Below are 14586 nucleotides of genomic sequence, written 5' to 3'. Positions count from 1 at the left end.
CCATCGCATTTTTACGCCTTTTCCAAGTCAGGCATCTGTATGTCTTGTTTTGTTTTCACTTTCAGTTTTCTTTGATGTTGCTGGAGTATATTGAGACAACTATTTCGCTGTACATGTGTATAACGCAGAAAACTGCTGTAGTATAAAAGCAATATTTGCTGCAATAGCACATGATTTCGTAATTTTTTTCTCTGAAAAAAATCCCGTCCCCAAGTACCTGAGGTGTATAATGTTTTGGGGCCAGCTATGGTCTGCCCTGTGCTGTGAGGGTATCCTTGTTTTTCATATGAAGACCCATGGGTAGACTTAGCTGACATTTTTCATCTGGATGCGGTTTTTGTCTCTTTGACGTATTCACCATAACCCTTCTCGTTATATAAGGTGTAAATTACATTAACTAACAAATTAATTTCTCTTCTCCTGTCATTAATATGATTATTTGTTTAATTTTAAACCATTAATACATTTAAAATCTGCGCATATTTTCAGTTGTAACGTTAGAGTATTTTTTTCATTAAAAGTGAAGAGTATTAAGTCTGTTGTAATTCAAAATCATTCGATTTTCTGACATAATCATTTTCGTAATAAATGTTGGTAAAGACGGTCTCAGCAGGGAGATGGGTTTACCTATGTAAATACATCCTGTAGATTTTTGTTTTCCTTCTGTTCTATTCCCTGCCTAAGTTAAGTCGGTTATGCCACAAATGAACATAAACCGTTCAACGGATATTTAAAAATCAGTTAAAATATGATTATGAAATCATTATGAATAATTCTCGTATACCGCCCCATGTCATATCCAAGAGACCATGTGATCAATACCAATCCCATCGACCAATGAGATGGTGGATCGCAGGAGAATTCCATATTCATCCGATTTTATTTAGAATTGAACTGAATCAAAGTAATTACACACGGTGGTAGTAATTAACACCGAGTTGATCTTATTGACTCTATATATTGAAAGTCTGGACAAACTTTAACCATGTCAAGGGGAAGACCGTATACTACAGCACTATGTACTTTATTTGGTAAGTTCAAAATTTAAAACAATCTTATAAATAGTTGAACAATTTATTTATTTAGTCGTGATATGTCATATAATTAATTTGAAGTGCGCTGAAACTTAATCTTTTTTAGTCTATTGAGTATATCTGTAGGTTTTGTTCAATTCGTAAATAAAATCTACCGAAAAATACAAAAGGTTTTTTAAATGGGGTTTTGACAGATAAAAGACGAACTGTTGAAGTTTTTGAAGTATTTGAAGGTCTTTTAAATTCCTGTTAAATCTGTGCATAAAACCAACAAAAAATTGAACTGTGCATTTATGTAAATATATGGTGTCGTTTTTCATTTTTATCTTACGTATTGATACTCTTTCTAGTTTACAGGTGAATTGTTCAAGTTCCTTCTTTCTATAAAAATTCTCCAATAACAAAATACTAAATGACGACTAATTGTGTCATCTTTGGTTAGAAGTTAGCGAAACACCGCCTTGAATATCATAAATGTTTCAAATCTTTATTAACGAATGTACAGTCATTTTGCCGATGGACAGTAAGCAGACTTAATGAACTCTAATATTAGCATGTTTGTTTTATATGGAGATTTTATCAACTTTATAAAGACCACGATGTTTTCCTTTATATGTAAACATTAACATTTTGACTTTAGGCTAAGACAATACCTATGATAAGTGGTGTGGAAAATCATAACACATAGCTACTAATGGGAGGTTCTTTTGGGAAAGGTTTACCAGGCGTAAAAAATAAAAACGTACCGTTTTTTTTTTTATTTAGATATTTTAGGATGGATCAACAATTAGTTATTTTTATTTTTAGTTTTTTTTCATTATATTAGTTATTAACATTAATTATGTGGTACTTTTTTAAAATTTTCTTTTAACTTCAATATAGATTCGAATTGAATTAATATTTTAGAGAAAAACGTTGCCATGCCTCTTTAAAGGATCAAACATATAGTAATACTTAAAAGTATTCGAATTTTTATGCTTAATGTATTTGGTTCTTTGTCATAGTTATTGCTCCAGATCGAAGTAAATGGACAGAGCACAGGGGCTTGCTCCCACTATCAAATATGCAGACCCACTAGTGTATAGGCGCCCCGTACAGGTCCGGGTGTTGAAAGAATAGGCCTGCAGCAGCGCTGAGCTTGTCGTAAAAGGCATCTAAATAGTGCTCAGAAACCTTGCCAGGGGCTAGGCGCTCTGCCCACAGAGCAACGGGGATGTGTGCCCCAGGTGGTTGAATGGGGCACCCCTGGCGTGTTACATGCTGGGGTTGTCAGGCTATAATACGGAAAACCTGGCTGCAAACCATAGTGGTGCACCGTGTTGGGAAAGATGTCGCGTTTCTCGCGCGTTACAGAACCCTGCTGTGGTATTCGATAGGAGTAGGAACTTTTGCGCTCCGCCACAGGAGGCTAAATTGCCCGACCCTTCCCATCTCTCCCTTTTTCTAGTGGCAATCAAAATTTTTCGACCCTATTGTCCTTGTGTCCCATCCCTTTTTTTATCATATCATTTCATGTTCATTTTATCATACATTTCATGTTCATTGTCTGAATATAGCTGAAAAATTGCTGCTCGGACGTTAAACCCCAACAATCAATCAATCAATCATTGATAGTGGGGACAAGACCGATGAATATAGTTGTCATTATTGATACAGCATTTTCTGTATAAACAATGTACATGCAGTGAATAATTATGTAACTATTTAAAGCCTGAAATTATAACATCCATGTATTTATCAGTTCAATATCCAAGCTTACTCAGATTGATTGATTGATTGATTGATTATGGTTTGACGACTCGGGACGAGAACGATTGACCAATCGAACAGACTCTAGCTGCCTTCTACCAGTCTGACACGCTGAGCCAGAAACATGCTTAGTAAAATGAACTGATTATGCAAAGAAACCAAATAAATAAATAAAATCTAATCGAAAAAAAGAGTCGAGTTCAATCACTATGACTTGTTTCCATTTAAATGTAAGTCGAGTTGACCGTGACATTGCACGTGTCACTTTGAATTTCATTAAAGTCATTTCAATCTGATATATGGTGAAGTATAGAATCTGACTTCATAAAAAAAACTTGGAATCAATTATGAATAGTTAAAATATACAGTTACGAAACAGAAAGGATAACCTTTAAAAATTACAAGCAGTTAATAAATAAATCTCTCCATGAAAAGTTTTTTTTCATAACTCTGGGGTTGAAATAATGTGAGGTGCCTACGAATTTAAACATGTTAACAGTAAAACAAAACTTTAACTAAACTATTCCAATACAATTAACTATTAAATACGAAATTAAAAAATGTATTTGAGTAAAGTCTAGTGTTAGGAATTGTAAGGCGTTCAGTTAGGAGGTTCCTTAAAACCTTTTTACTGGATATGTAAAAGTAGCTAAATTATATACAGTTTGTAACATAAACTAATAATACTTTTCTCTCTCCTTGCACCATTGCAGGGTGATGTAGGTGTTAAAATATGTTTGACATTCATTCGTTTTTTTATTTATTTATTTTAAAGTGTTAATGCATGCGCATTTTTTTTCATCTTTACCACCAAAGCTGCAATTTAAAAGGGAACATGCACAGTCAAGTTTCTCTCGTTCCTATTGATTTGTTTCCATTATATACAGTATAAGTTGATACCATTGTTACTCAAAACGACTTTGGAACCCAAAGAAAAAAATACTTAACTTTGATAAAAACATTGAAATTTAAATGGTTTACATCTACTTTTCTTTCAGTTGGACACAATAACATCTATTTCTTATCACCCTCAAAATTCAGTTATCTCATTTAAATTCAAAAGACTCTTCGTCGCATATTTACTGTTAAATTAAATGTGTAACCACCCGCGGTAAATGAACAACCTGCATTCGGATATTTACTTGGGTATAGATAAAATTCGTCACGGGTACGTTTGATACTGAATGGAAAACCGTTCATAAAATTTGTCATCAACAGCATTGAAAGAAGCTTTTGGTAGTTGGGTATAATGTGACTTTATTCCTTAGACCCCTTAATGCAAATTCGGGATTTTAATTGGTAATTAAAGTTTTGTAAATTGAAAACTTTCCAGTAGATATGCAGTAAAACTGACAAGAGACAAGAAAACGGACTCTATCGAATACACATTAAAGTTGAAATTTCTATAGATAGAAGATATATTAGCATCCGTTTTAATTAAGTTTGGATTATAGAAAAATGACCTATCTCTGTAGTAATTCAACATATAGAAAGCACCCATTAAAATTGAAAAATGTATTTTTAAAAAGTTCTCATTAAGCAAGTATAAACTAGTCATCCTTTTTATTACTATTTTTTAAACACATAAGTGTTCTGGTATATTGAACCCATTTATTACTACAGCATCAGACGCGTCACAAACATAAGCTGAATATACATTCTGGCTATCCTGCACTCATATTCAAATACCCATATTTCTTGACAGTTTGCTGTGATGCACATATGTTACGAATTCTGTGTATTGCATGTGGATTGTTTAAACCCATTTTAAGAACCGAAAGAACAATATATTAGTATATACAGTGGCGGATCCAGAAATTCCGAAAACAGCGCTCACTGGCCTACAGTATTGGGCTCCAGTAATTAGCATTTGTTTTATATAGACAACTAAACCTTTCGACTATAAAGGATGCGTCCCCTCTCCACCTATGGTCTGTGTTTACTGTGTATACTGAACCCATTCATTACTACGGCATCAGCCGCGTCACACACATGAGATATATATACAATCTGGCTATCCAGCACTCATATTCAAATACCCATATTTCTTGACAGTTTGCTGTGATGCACATATGTTACGAATTCTGTGTATTGCATGTGGATTGTTTAAACCCATTTTAAGAACCAAAGAAAAATATATTAGTATATACAGTGGCGGATCCAGAAATTCCGAAAACAGCGCTCACTGGCCTACAGTAGTGGGCTTCAGTAATTAGCATTTGTTTTATATAGCCAACTAAACTTTTAGACTATAAAGGATGTGCCCCCTCTCCACCTATGGTCTGTTTTTACTGTGTATACTGAACCCATCAGCCGCGTCACAAACATAAGATATACAGTTGTGGGCTCCAGAAATTAGTATTTGTTTTATATAACCAACTAAAAACTTTTCGACTATAAAGGATGCGCCCCCTCTCCACCTATGGTCTGTGTTTAGATAATTTGATCCTATAATTTTGTCATGGTTAATATTTTTTTTATTTGTCAATCCACGTCCCATCTAAATATTTTTCCCAACTCCTTCAGATAGTAATATCGAGCAGTTACTCTACATTACAACATTGAGACATGTATAATCCAGTTCTGGCTGATATAAAAGGTGTACATCAAAGCTAACAGAAATAGACCTTGTAAGACCTATCGAGTTTCTTTTCTATGTATAAGTGTGGGCTTTGTTGTGGTTGTATTCATTGTAAACGGTTTAAATTATCCTTGAATACAATTTTTGTCTGTCAAATATGATCAAACTTTGAAATAGGTTAATTATAGTTGATCTTTAAATATAATGGAAATCATATATATTCCTTTAAAATATTTAACATTTTGGTTATAGTGGTGTATTTTGGATATTTTTTAATTGAAATATGGCTGCATCCCTTGAATATTTTTAAGATTGTAAATGATGTCACCTACTTGAGGTTGACCAGATATATGCAATAAGTTAGCAGGTATTTTGTTCATTTTTAAAATGTACGAATGTACCATGCATGCTTAGAACAAGTTTGGTTGTTGTTAAATATTTTCGGTTTCATAATTAATCTCAAAACGAGATTTTATTCAAGTCTTCCTCAACTTAAATTTTGACCGATCAAATCACTTGAAATGAAATATTTGATGAAAAACTCGAGGATTTGAGAGAGATTTTTTATGAAACCCAGGCCATGTTCATAAGCTATGAATCTACATTAAAGCTTTATTGAGACTAAACCCTATAAACACAACTCCGTAATAAAATCTGTTCATCTAATCAAGTATAAATATCAGCATTCGCATTCTTTGTAGCTAAATTTCTTGTAAATATTAGCAAATGCAGGACAGATTCACTCTTTGCGTAATCGATACTATTTTTGTTTCTTTTAAGAAAATTAAATTAAGTGAAAGCCGGTGCTACAATATCAAAATGTAAATGCAGCGCAAAGCTTAATTTAAATTCGAATTTTCATTTTATTGTAAAGCTTTTCAACTACCGGAAGTTGTGCTCCCACAAAATTAATGGAGATTCCATGTCGCACGTCGAACGCTTGGTCATGCATGTTCGTACCAAAAAAAAAAATCCAGAGTTTGTCACATTAAACAGTCATTGAATTTTTCGTTGCCGTGAAATTAACATCTTGCTAAATGAACATTAACTTCAAATATCTCTCCGTCAATAGAGAACAACACAACATCTAATTTCGATCCGAAACCTGTTTAATTAAGCTCCCTTTGAAATTATGAAAGCTCCCAGTATGATCGTGGAATAGACAATATACCAGTAAGAACATCAGTTATTCATGGTATCAGAGAAAACTAATATTTTGATGGAGAACATTTAGCATCTATTGTGTTGCTGTCATTGATCCACATCACGCATTAATAGATCAAAAACATTATATAATGGCATCATTGAAAAAAGGTATCGATGTTGAATTATAAAAAAGATAAAAATCTAATAGGCTTTGATCAAACTATGATAAAAGTTGAGACTGGATATATTGTGAGTTTTCGGAAGAATAAAATCATTGAAAAGAAGTTAAGGCATCAAAGTCATAAAACGACTCAGAAAAAAAATCAAATCGTTTACACTTGTCAAAATGTTAGTTAATGCAGGCATCACCTTCATATTTTGGAAGAGAAAGTCTTCGATTGGAGCTACAAATGGTGTGTAGGTCGCTGCTAAAAATCATGGTTATTCTGTGCACTTTTCGTTGTTCATGGCTTTTTGTTTATTATAAGTACGAATAAAACAGCAGGTGGTCTGTTTAGGCACCGACCATTTTTTTTTTATTTAAAAAAGTATGATTCAGTATTTCCCCCATTACTTAATAATGTAGATTTTCAATTAAAAATGTTTTAACTCAGGCTGCTGCTGAAAAAAATATGATTTCTGACTCAACATAATATGGTCTGTGCCTGAACAAGGGAGTTATCATTACTGGTGTTCTTATTGTGAATGTAGCTACTCACATGGATTATTTTGTAATGAGAACCAGGTTGGGGAAATTCAATGAGCCTACTGACTTTAAATCCTGTTATAACATATTTACTTCGTGAAAGTTGTTGAGATTTAATTTTCTTTAAATATTTTTGTAATATGGTAATTCAAACTTTTATAATCTGCTTATAAAATATTAATCTGTTTACTTCAATACAGTCTGAGGTCAGACTAATGTGTATTGCACTGAAGTAATAAGATTATGCCTGACATGAGTTAACCACATGTAGGAGTTAACTATAAATAACTTTTGAACGGTGTTTTGTTCTTGTGCAATGTTATTTAATAATTGATTAGTGTAGGTCAGAAATCTTAAGTAACAATATAATATTGACGATTTGAATAGTCAAATTCTTTTAAAAAAAAAAAAAGTGTTTCAGTTACTACTTAGCTGAACCGGATTCACATGGAGCAAACCCGGCATCTGACCCACTAAAATTGGGGAAAACATTTTTTTTTTTTGTGAAATCTATTTTTCACAAATTCTAACCCCAACGTTTTATTGCCTCGCTTTGCTAATGTCCATTTAAATAAGGGAATATACCAAATCAACTGCTCTTAAATTTCCACTCGATGTGCTCAACCGTCTTTCCTGCACCATTAGAAACATTTCAGACTTTCAGGATCGAATGACTTTAAGTTGCGTGCCTTACATTTCATGTTGTGCGTGACTCCAGTAACCTTTTTATGTTTATTATCAGAATGCTCTTTACGGGACATGTTAGAAAACTAGACATCCTGAACGAATAAGAAAGTTCTGCTATCACCAACTTCCGGTATTAGGCAATGGTATAAACTTTAAAAAACGTTACCATGGTAATTGATTGATTAAATCTTGAATACCGGAAACAATACAATATGGTAACTAATTCGAGGTAAAACCCAGTAATCAAGTTGGCATATAGATTGTTAGTCAAGTCAATCACAGAGCTCATTTACTGGTTTAAACGATTCATTTATGACATGTTAGGGTATGGTAAGGATCATTTGAGCAATCAATGTTCTCGCTTTGTCGGTTGTCAAAAAGGTTTTGTGTAAAATGAGGCAATTAAATTTTGATAGAGACCTAATTAGCGCTAACATTACTTTTGAATTACAATCAATTAGCACGCGACGTCTTTTGAGATCATGGGTCAGACTTGCAAGATAAAACATGGAATCCTTCCAAAATGGTAACTCGTCATTATCCAAAATGAGGATTTAAATATACTTAATAGTAACCCACCAGAATGTCCTGACTTTCTGTACCTCAAAACATATATCTGATTCTTTGATATTTAGAATCGTTTCCACAACAACTACAGATCGTACGGCAGAATACAACTGTTAACATAGAAAATTCCCATTGAAATTGACACCATAATTGTGATGATGAACTTTTGTATGATTTATGTTCGTGTATTTTTTTTTTTTTTTTTTGATCAATCAAAGCTAATGGTTACGGTAAATTAGATAAAAACTTAGTATCTTCAAATTTACAATGCTCTGCACATGTATAAGATGATGATACATATCTTACTCATTTTTTATGTAAAGAACCAGTAAACAACAATAAAAATAGGTAAACGCTAAGCAAGCTTTTTAGAAAGTTTGATTTATAAACTTTACGTCATTTCAATATCACTTATAAATTCTTACAGAATCAAAATAGAATTTCCGACTTTACATTCGACAAACACAAATTGGCACCCAAGGTTTTGAGTCTACATTCATTCGCTCAAACTGTGAAGTTGACTCAACCCTCAATTGTTTAGGAGGAGGATGGCAATCATGACTGAGATGGCCAAAAATATGTCACAGTGCATGTACTTCTTCAGTTGAATTTACACTAAAGTATTTTTACACACAAGTGCCTTTTATTATAGCAGGCAAAAAAAATTGATTGAATGCCTTCATGAAGTAGTTATACGGGAGGTACGAACGAGAGGAACTGTCAAATTCAGTAATACACAAAAACAAAGCGTAAAAAAACTAAAGCGCAAGACATCCGTCGTGCAAATCAGTAATGTTTATTTCTTGTTGTGTTTGGAAGATATTTACTGCAACTGAAAGTACATAAAAGTGGTAAATTTTAAAGACTATTGTCGTGCCTAAATATAATATTATTAAAATATCTATGCCAAAAAAAAAAAAAAGAGAAAGTTAATAACAACTATCTGTGGGATATTTGCTTTGACCATACCTGTATTTTACATAGATAGCTGTTGTTTTCGTTTTCGTCCGCTAAGTTGGTTAAACCAGTCAACCTTTTTGCGCAATTCCACTTTAATGCTTATATTTTGACATTTTTTTTAATTTCCAGTTTCCACAGCATGTGCAATCACATCAACACGCTACATGACGTCATACTGTCACAAGGACGTCATATTTGTGAACCACAGCCTTGTTTTAGAATTGACGGATCAATTTTTAGAGGTCGAACCTACAGGAGAAAGCATGATTTGTGCAGCTAAGATAGTTACCAATCCTGGTTCAAGGCTAATGATACACTTTGTCTCTTTAGATATATCATTTCACGATCTATCTCCAGACAGGTAAGAAAACTCCTAGATTTATTTTTTTAGTTTATTCGTGTGGTTTAAGATTCTATGAAAATAGTATTTATTTTATTAAGCTCAATAGAAGCCTGAATTTTAGTAGGACAGAAGAAGCAGAATAACGTAGATAAAAACCAAAATAAGTATTACCTTAGGGTTTCAAAAGCTTCCGCATGTGTCAACAGAGCTCAGAAAAAGAGCTACCTAATAGAGTGCGAGTCATCGTTTCAATAAGTCCGCCACCATTACCTATGGCTGTTCATTCACACCACGTGGTCATGTTTGTTTGAAGGGTTAGTTTTGCCGTCGTATAAACTGACAAACAGTTCATACGACTGTGTATTTCTGTTACAGTGGAGAATGGTTTCATTCCTTCTCTCGTGCAATTATGTTTTGTTTTTGTTTATTTCGTTTTTTATGGGTTCTTCAATATTTTTTGTGTGTTCTGTATTATCTTTCTTTTCTGTGTTACTTGTTGATTCTGTACTTTTTTCTATGTTTAGTCCCTGTTCCATGATATTTGAACTCCTGATTTTGCTTTGACCGTGAACGTTCTTATCTTCAACTCGTACACTGTGATTATTGTATAGTCAAAAGGTACTTACATATATACCTCTTTCCTATTGATTTTAATGCTAGAAAATGTTTTACTGTTTTTGTAGGTTACACATCTTTGACTACAACCAGAATGGTAAAGGAACAAGACTATCGCCAGTTGGTGGAATATATGGAATTTATGATCAGTATTATACGCATGAAAGTACTGGGGTAGAGGATTATTTGTCCAGTGGCAATATGTTTAGACTTGATTATATCGGAAGACCAACCATCATATACCGAGGATTCAGACTTTTGATAACGTCAATTAAAGGTTTGTGCAAGCCAGATAAATAAGCAGTGCCAAGGTTGAAACGTAACTTAGAAAAATATGGTCCAGTAGAGTGAAATACATTAAATTTAAGAACAAAATATGAAGACTATACATTTAAGGATATTTTCAATTCAAAGCTCGTAAAATACGTTTTAATTTTGGTAAATACAAAACATTAATCAATACTTTTGTCTGTCTTGTAGATCCGACGTCAGACCAGGATTGTCCACCAAATTTCTTCAGGTGTTCCAATGGGCCTCTCTGTATTCCCGCCAAAACAGTGTGTAATGGAGATTTGAACTGTGGAATGAAGGATGAAAGTGATGAATCACAGTGTAACTGGAGTTTATCTACTGGTCTGGAGGAAAAATGTAATAAAAACAAATTTTGTATTGGTCTAGCTGTTAAATTCCATGTGTAAAATATAAATTAAAAAAAAACAGTATACTAGTAACTTTAAAGGGTAACTCTTTGCTGTTCACTAGCTATTTTAGTGTTCTCACCAGGAAAGAACAAATACCGTACAAATAATTTGTTATAGAATGATTATGATACCTTTAATTACCTTTGTTTTGAAAAAAAATTAGTGAGAAATGTTTTATGATTTCAGACGCCATCAGTAAAGTGGTAACATCAGGAGTGTTAACCTGTCTATCCTTCATTGTTGTTGTGGTCCTGGTGTTCGGTATACTCTATAGAATGAACAGGAGAAAGTATGTGTTGTTATTCATAATTTCAAACGGGCATCTTCAAATATATTTTCATTCAATAAACTTTATTTTATAAATAGACATGAACACTGGATCTTGCAACTCAGCCTGAAAATCTTGCAGGATTTCATTGGGATTTAGTATCATCTGAAATAAATGAAAACAAATTCTTTAAAGTTCATGACGTTATACATACAAGTTTTATTCAGTTGGAAACGGTATAAAGAACATCGTGGTCTAAAACGATATGGCCTTTTCTTTCTTTTTTTTTTTGTTGACGCACAGGGTTGGTAATTGGTTCCTGCATTGAAAGTCATATTTCAATAATCCACATCAATTGTATTCAATTCGTTAATGATACCATTAAATTTTGTATTGAGTTAATTTTGTTGACAATGGTGAATTTTTAATTTTCAACTCTCATATTAAATGTGTCCATAAAATAGTGATGTACAGACTGGTACGGTCGAAGTAGTGAGTATTGGAAAAGTAACAATTACACGGTGAAAGGCTTGAAATAGTGCGACCACATACGGGCTTGTCCAGGGTTACAACCGCTTTATGTCCTGCATGTTTGTAATAGCTTTATTATAAGTCTGGGTCGGTCGTTTGCTTTCAGGTTGCCGGGTAACACGTTTAATGCTTTCTTGTGAATGTTAACACTATACTACAACCTATGCATCATACCATAATGGTTAGTTAGTCTGAGTATACTGTAAGATAGAAACAGTCTTTCATGCTTTATAGTGATGTTGATACATGCTTACGTGATATCAATGTGTAAACAGAACACATGCATGCCAAGTACTTTCACAGAAGAAGAAAAATCTTAATCACACCCCATCATTATTTATATAACAAGAGATATCAATATTGAGTTATTCATAACCTGAGTTGAGCTCACGTGGTGGAGCTACATATACACGTTCTTCATGACGTTATCACGTTATTCTCACTGAATATCATTTTTTTTATTCTCTGCATTTTCGATTTTATTTTAAACGTCTTTCTTTACTAATGAAATGTTCAATTTACCTTATAATAACAAACTTGTACTTAGTATATGCATGATCCTTTCAAACCACTTCAGATATTTAATAAGACGGAACAGCATGCCAGTTCGTGTGAAGAGAGACGCTAACGGTAAATGGACTATAGCCAACGACATGGGTTTAACTGCTAATATCAATGCTCCACCTACCTATGATGACGTTATAGCAGACGATGAACTCGAAGACCCACCCCCTGCGTATGATTCTTTGCCGTGCTCAGTGAGGAACTCGTGTGAACTGGCAACAAATCATAATGGTTCAGTTACAATCATCTGTGTACCTAACAGAGACATCCATCTTTATAACGAGGGAATCTGTGCTTCAAATGCTCGATGTTACTCGGTGGCTTCTGATGGTGACGAGTGTGACACCACGGACAATAATGCAAGTGATTCATCATCAGGTGGACAAGGTTCTTTGTGTAGATCATCAGACAATGGGTCTGCAAGTAGCAGATTATTAACAAGTGAACTAGAAGAAAGTTTGAATTTTGAGAGTGTTAATCGCGAGGATTCCAATGACTCTTCAAGTCCTCTTATAAGAAGTGTATCCATAACAAATGATAAAACGGATTCAAATGACAATTTGATACGCCATAAAAACTTCAGTGTGATTGATAATGATATAGAGTATATGGATGATGACGAATGAATTTTTATTTTTTTTCTCCATTTTTATTGCCTTTTATATGCCTAGCAATGCCAAAACTAATAACGGTGCCTTTTGTAATTTTACATAATATTGTAATTGTTTATCCTTATTTATTTACATATTAAAAAAACTTTTTTACAGTTTTACATATATATTACAATTTAATATTTTCTGTTTAAAAAATCAAATTTCAATTTGATTTATAAAAAGGGTAAAATACCTATATTGATGTTTAAGAAATTAAAGAAAAGAATATAATTAGCAAATATCTTTTGAATTAGACTCTTGACGATGATTCTTGAAAGCCGTAAATCAACTGAATATACAGGCAGAATGTGGGATATTTCTATTCTTTATTAAGATAGAAGGAATGAGTATCAAGGTATTTTCTCTTAATCGAATACTCTAAGTTTATTTAAATGTTGCACTTTGGCAACGGATAAAGCAATATTGAATAATATGCTTGAAAATCAGTTATTTTTAAGATAGGTAAGCAACTTAAAGAGCGTGATGACTTTAAATTAAACTACTCCAAAGTCACAGCTAAAATAAGAAATATACTTTCGTAATATCAAGTCAAATCGGCGTTCAGTTCTAAAAAAGGTAAAAAAAAGAAGGAATTATGTAAACATAACGATAATTCTATTCTCAGAATATGATACAAATGCTCACAAGCAACAAATTGACACGAATTGTTTTGGCGTGATTTTGAAAATCTTAATACGAATTCAAAACACTTTAGATTTAGTCATCATCAACAAATTCTACGACTGTCATTATGAACTTCCAATACGCGTTCGTTACAATCACGAGAAAAGCTTCAGCAAATGATACCTTTCAGTTCTAAGAGCAGACGAATACAGGAGGCGCGAACTGTCACGCTTCAATTATTTTCTTTCAATTCCTTCTGAAAAAAAAATACGGGAGGGCGCGCGCCGGGCATGGATTCGATTTAAATGGATCAGTTTTTTCGTCAAATCTATTTTAGATGACCTCAAATTCGAAAGATGCCTTCCTTGTACCTGCAGCTGCCGTCTGTGCAAGATTCATTAAAATCCGTCAACAAATTAACTGTTCTGTTGTATATAAATATCTGTGCAGTATAAATGGTGACTTCATTACATAAAAGTGTCATTCAAAACAGACACATCCACGTTAAAGAGGCGGATACTTATTAATGTATACAATAATCACGAAACGCCAGGAAAATTTTCTTTAATTTTCTAAATGTTTGCATAAGTTGGAAGAAGCCCTATATATTTTGTTCGGAGAAAGTTTGTTTTAACATGTATTTATTTTAATACATGGTTATCAAAACGTTCATGGACAACGCCGACAATTTTTGTGATAAAATAAGGCATTAGGAAAGATCAAGAAAATATATAAGATGAAGATGAGGTTATATAATCTACAAAGGCAACATCTCAAAATTTTTTTAGTTGCATTTTTTTTATCAAATATGCAGTTCGAAGGCCGTTTGAGGCCCATAATTGTAGAACGGTTAGGGC

General features: G+C 33.2%; 1 protein-coding gene across 1 annotated transcript; it reads left to right on the top strand.

Annotated features, from left to right (window-relative positions):
• The first annotated feature begins 829 nt into the window (after positions 1-829).
• Positions 830-13224, top strand: LOC148627070 (uncharacterized). The gene is made up of 6 exons (XM_088566865.1): positions 830-1031; positions 9560-9791; positions 10457-10665; positions 10869-11036; positions 11276-11378; positions 12466-13224. Exons 1-6 carry the CDS (start codon positions 986-988, stop codon positions 13076-13078), a joined length of 1371 nt encoding a protein of 456 aa, XP_088422991.1. The 5' UTR covers positions 830-985; the 3' UTR covers positions 13079-13224.
• The last annotated feature ends 1362 nt before the right edge of the window (positions 13225-14586 follow it).

Source organism: Perna viridis, chromosome 1 (assembly GCF_037379345.1).
Source record: "Perna viridis isolate PV_CMFRI_1.1 ecotype Kerala chromosome 1, ASM3737934v1, whole genome shotgun sequence".
NCBI classification, from domain to species: Eukaryota; Metazoa; Mollusca; class Bivalvia; order Mytilida; family Mytilidae; genus Perna; species Perna viridis.
The sequence above is the reverse complement of the archived record's forward strand: the minus strand, read 5'-3'. Positions and strand labels throughout refer to the sequence as shown.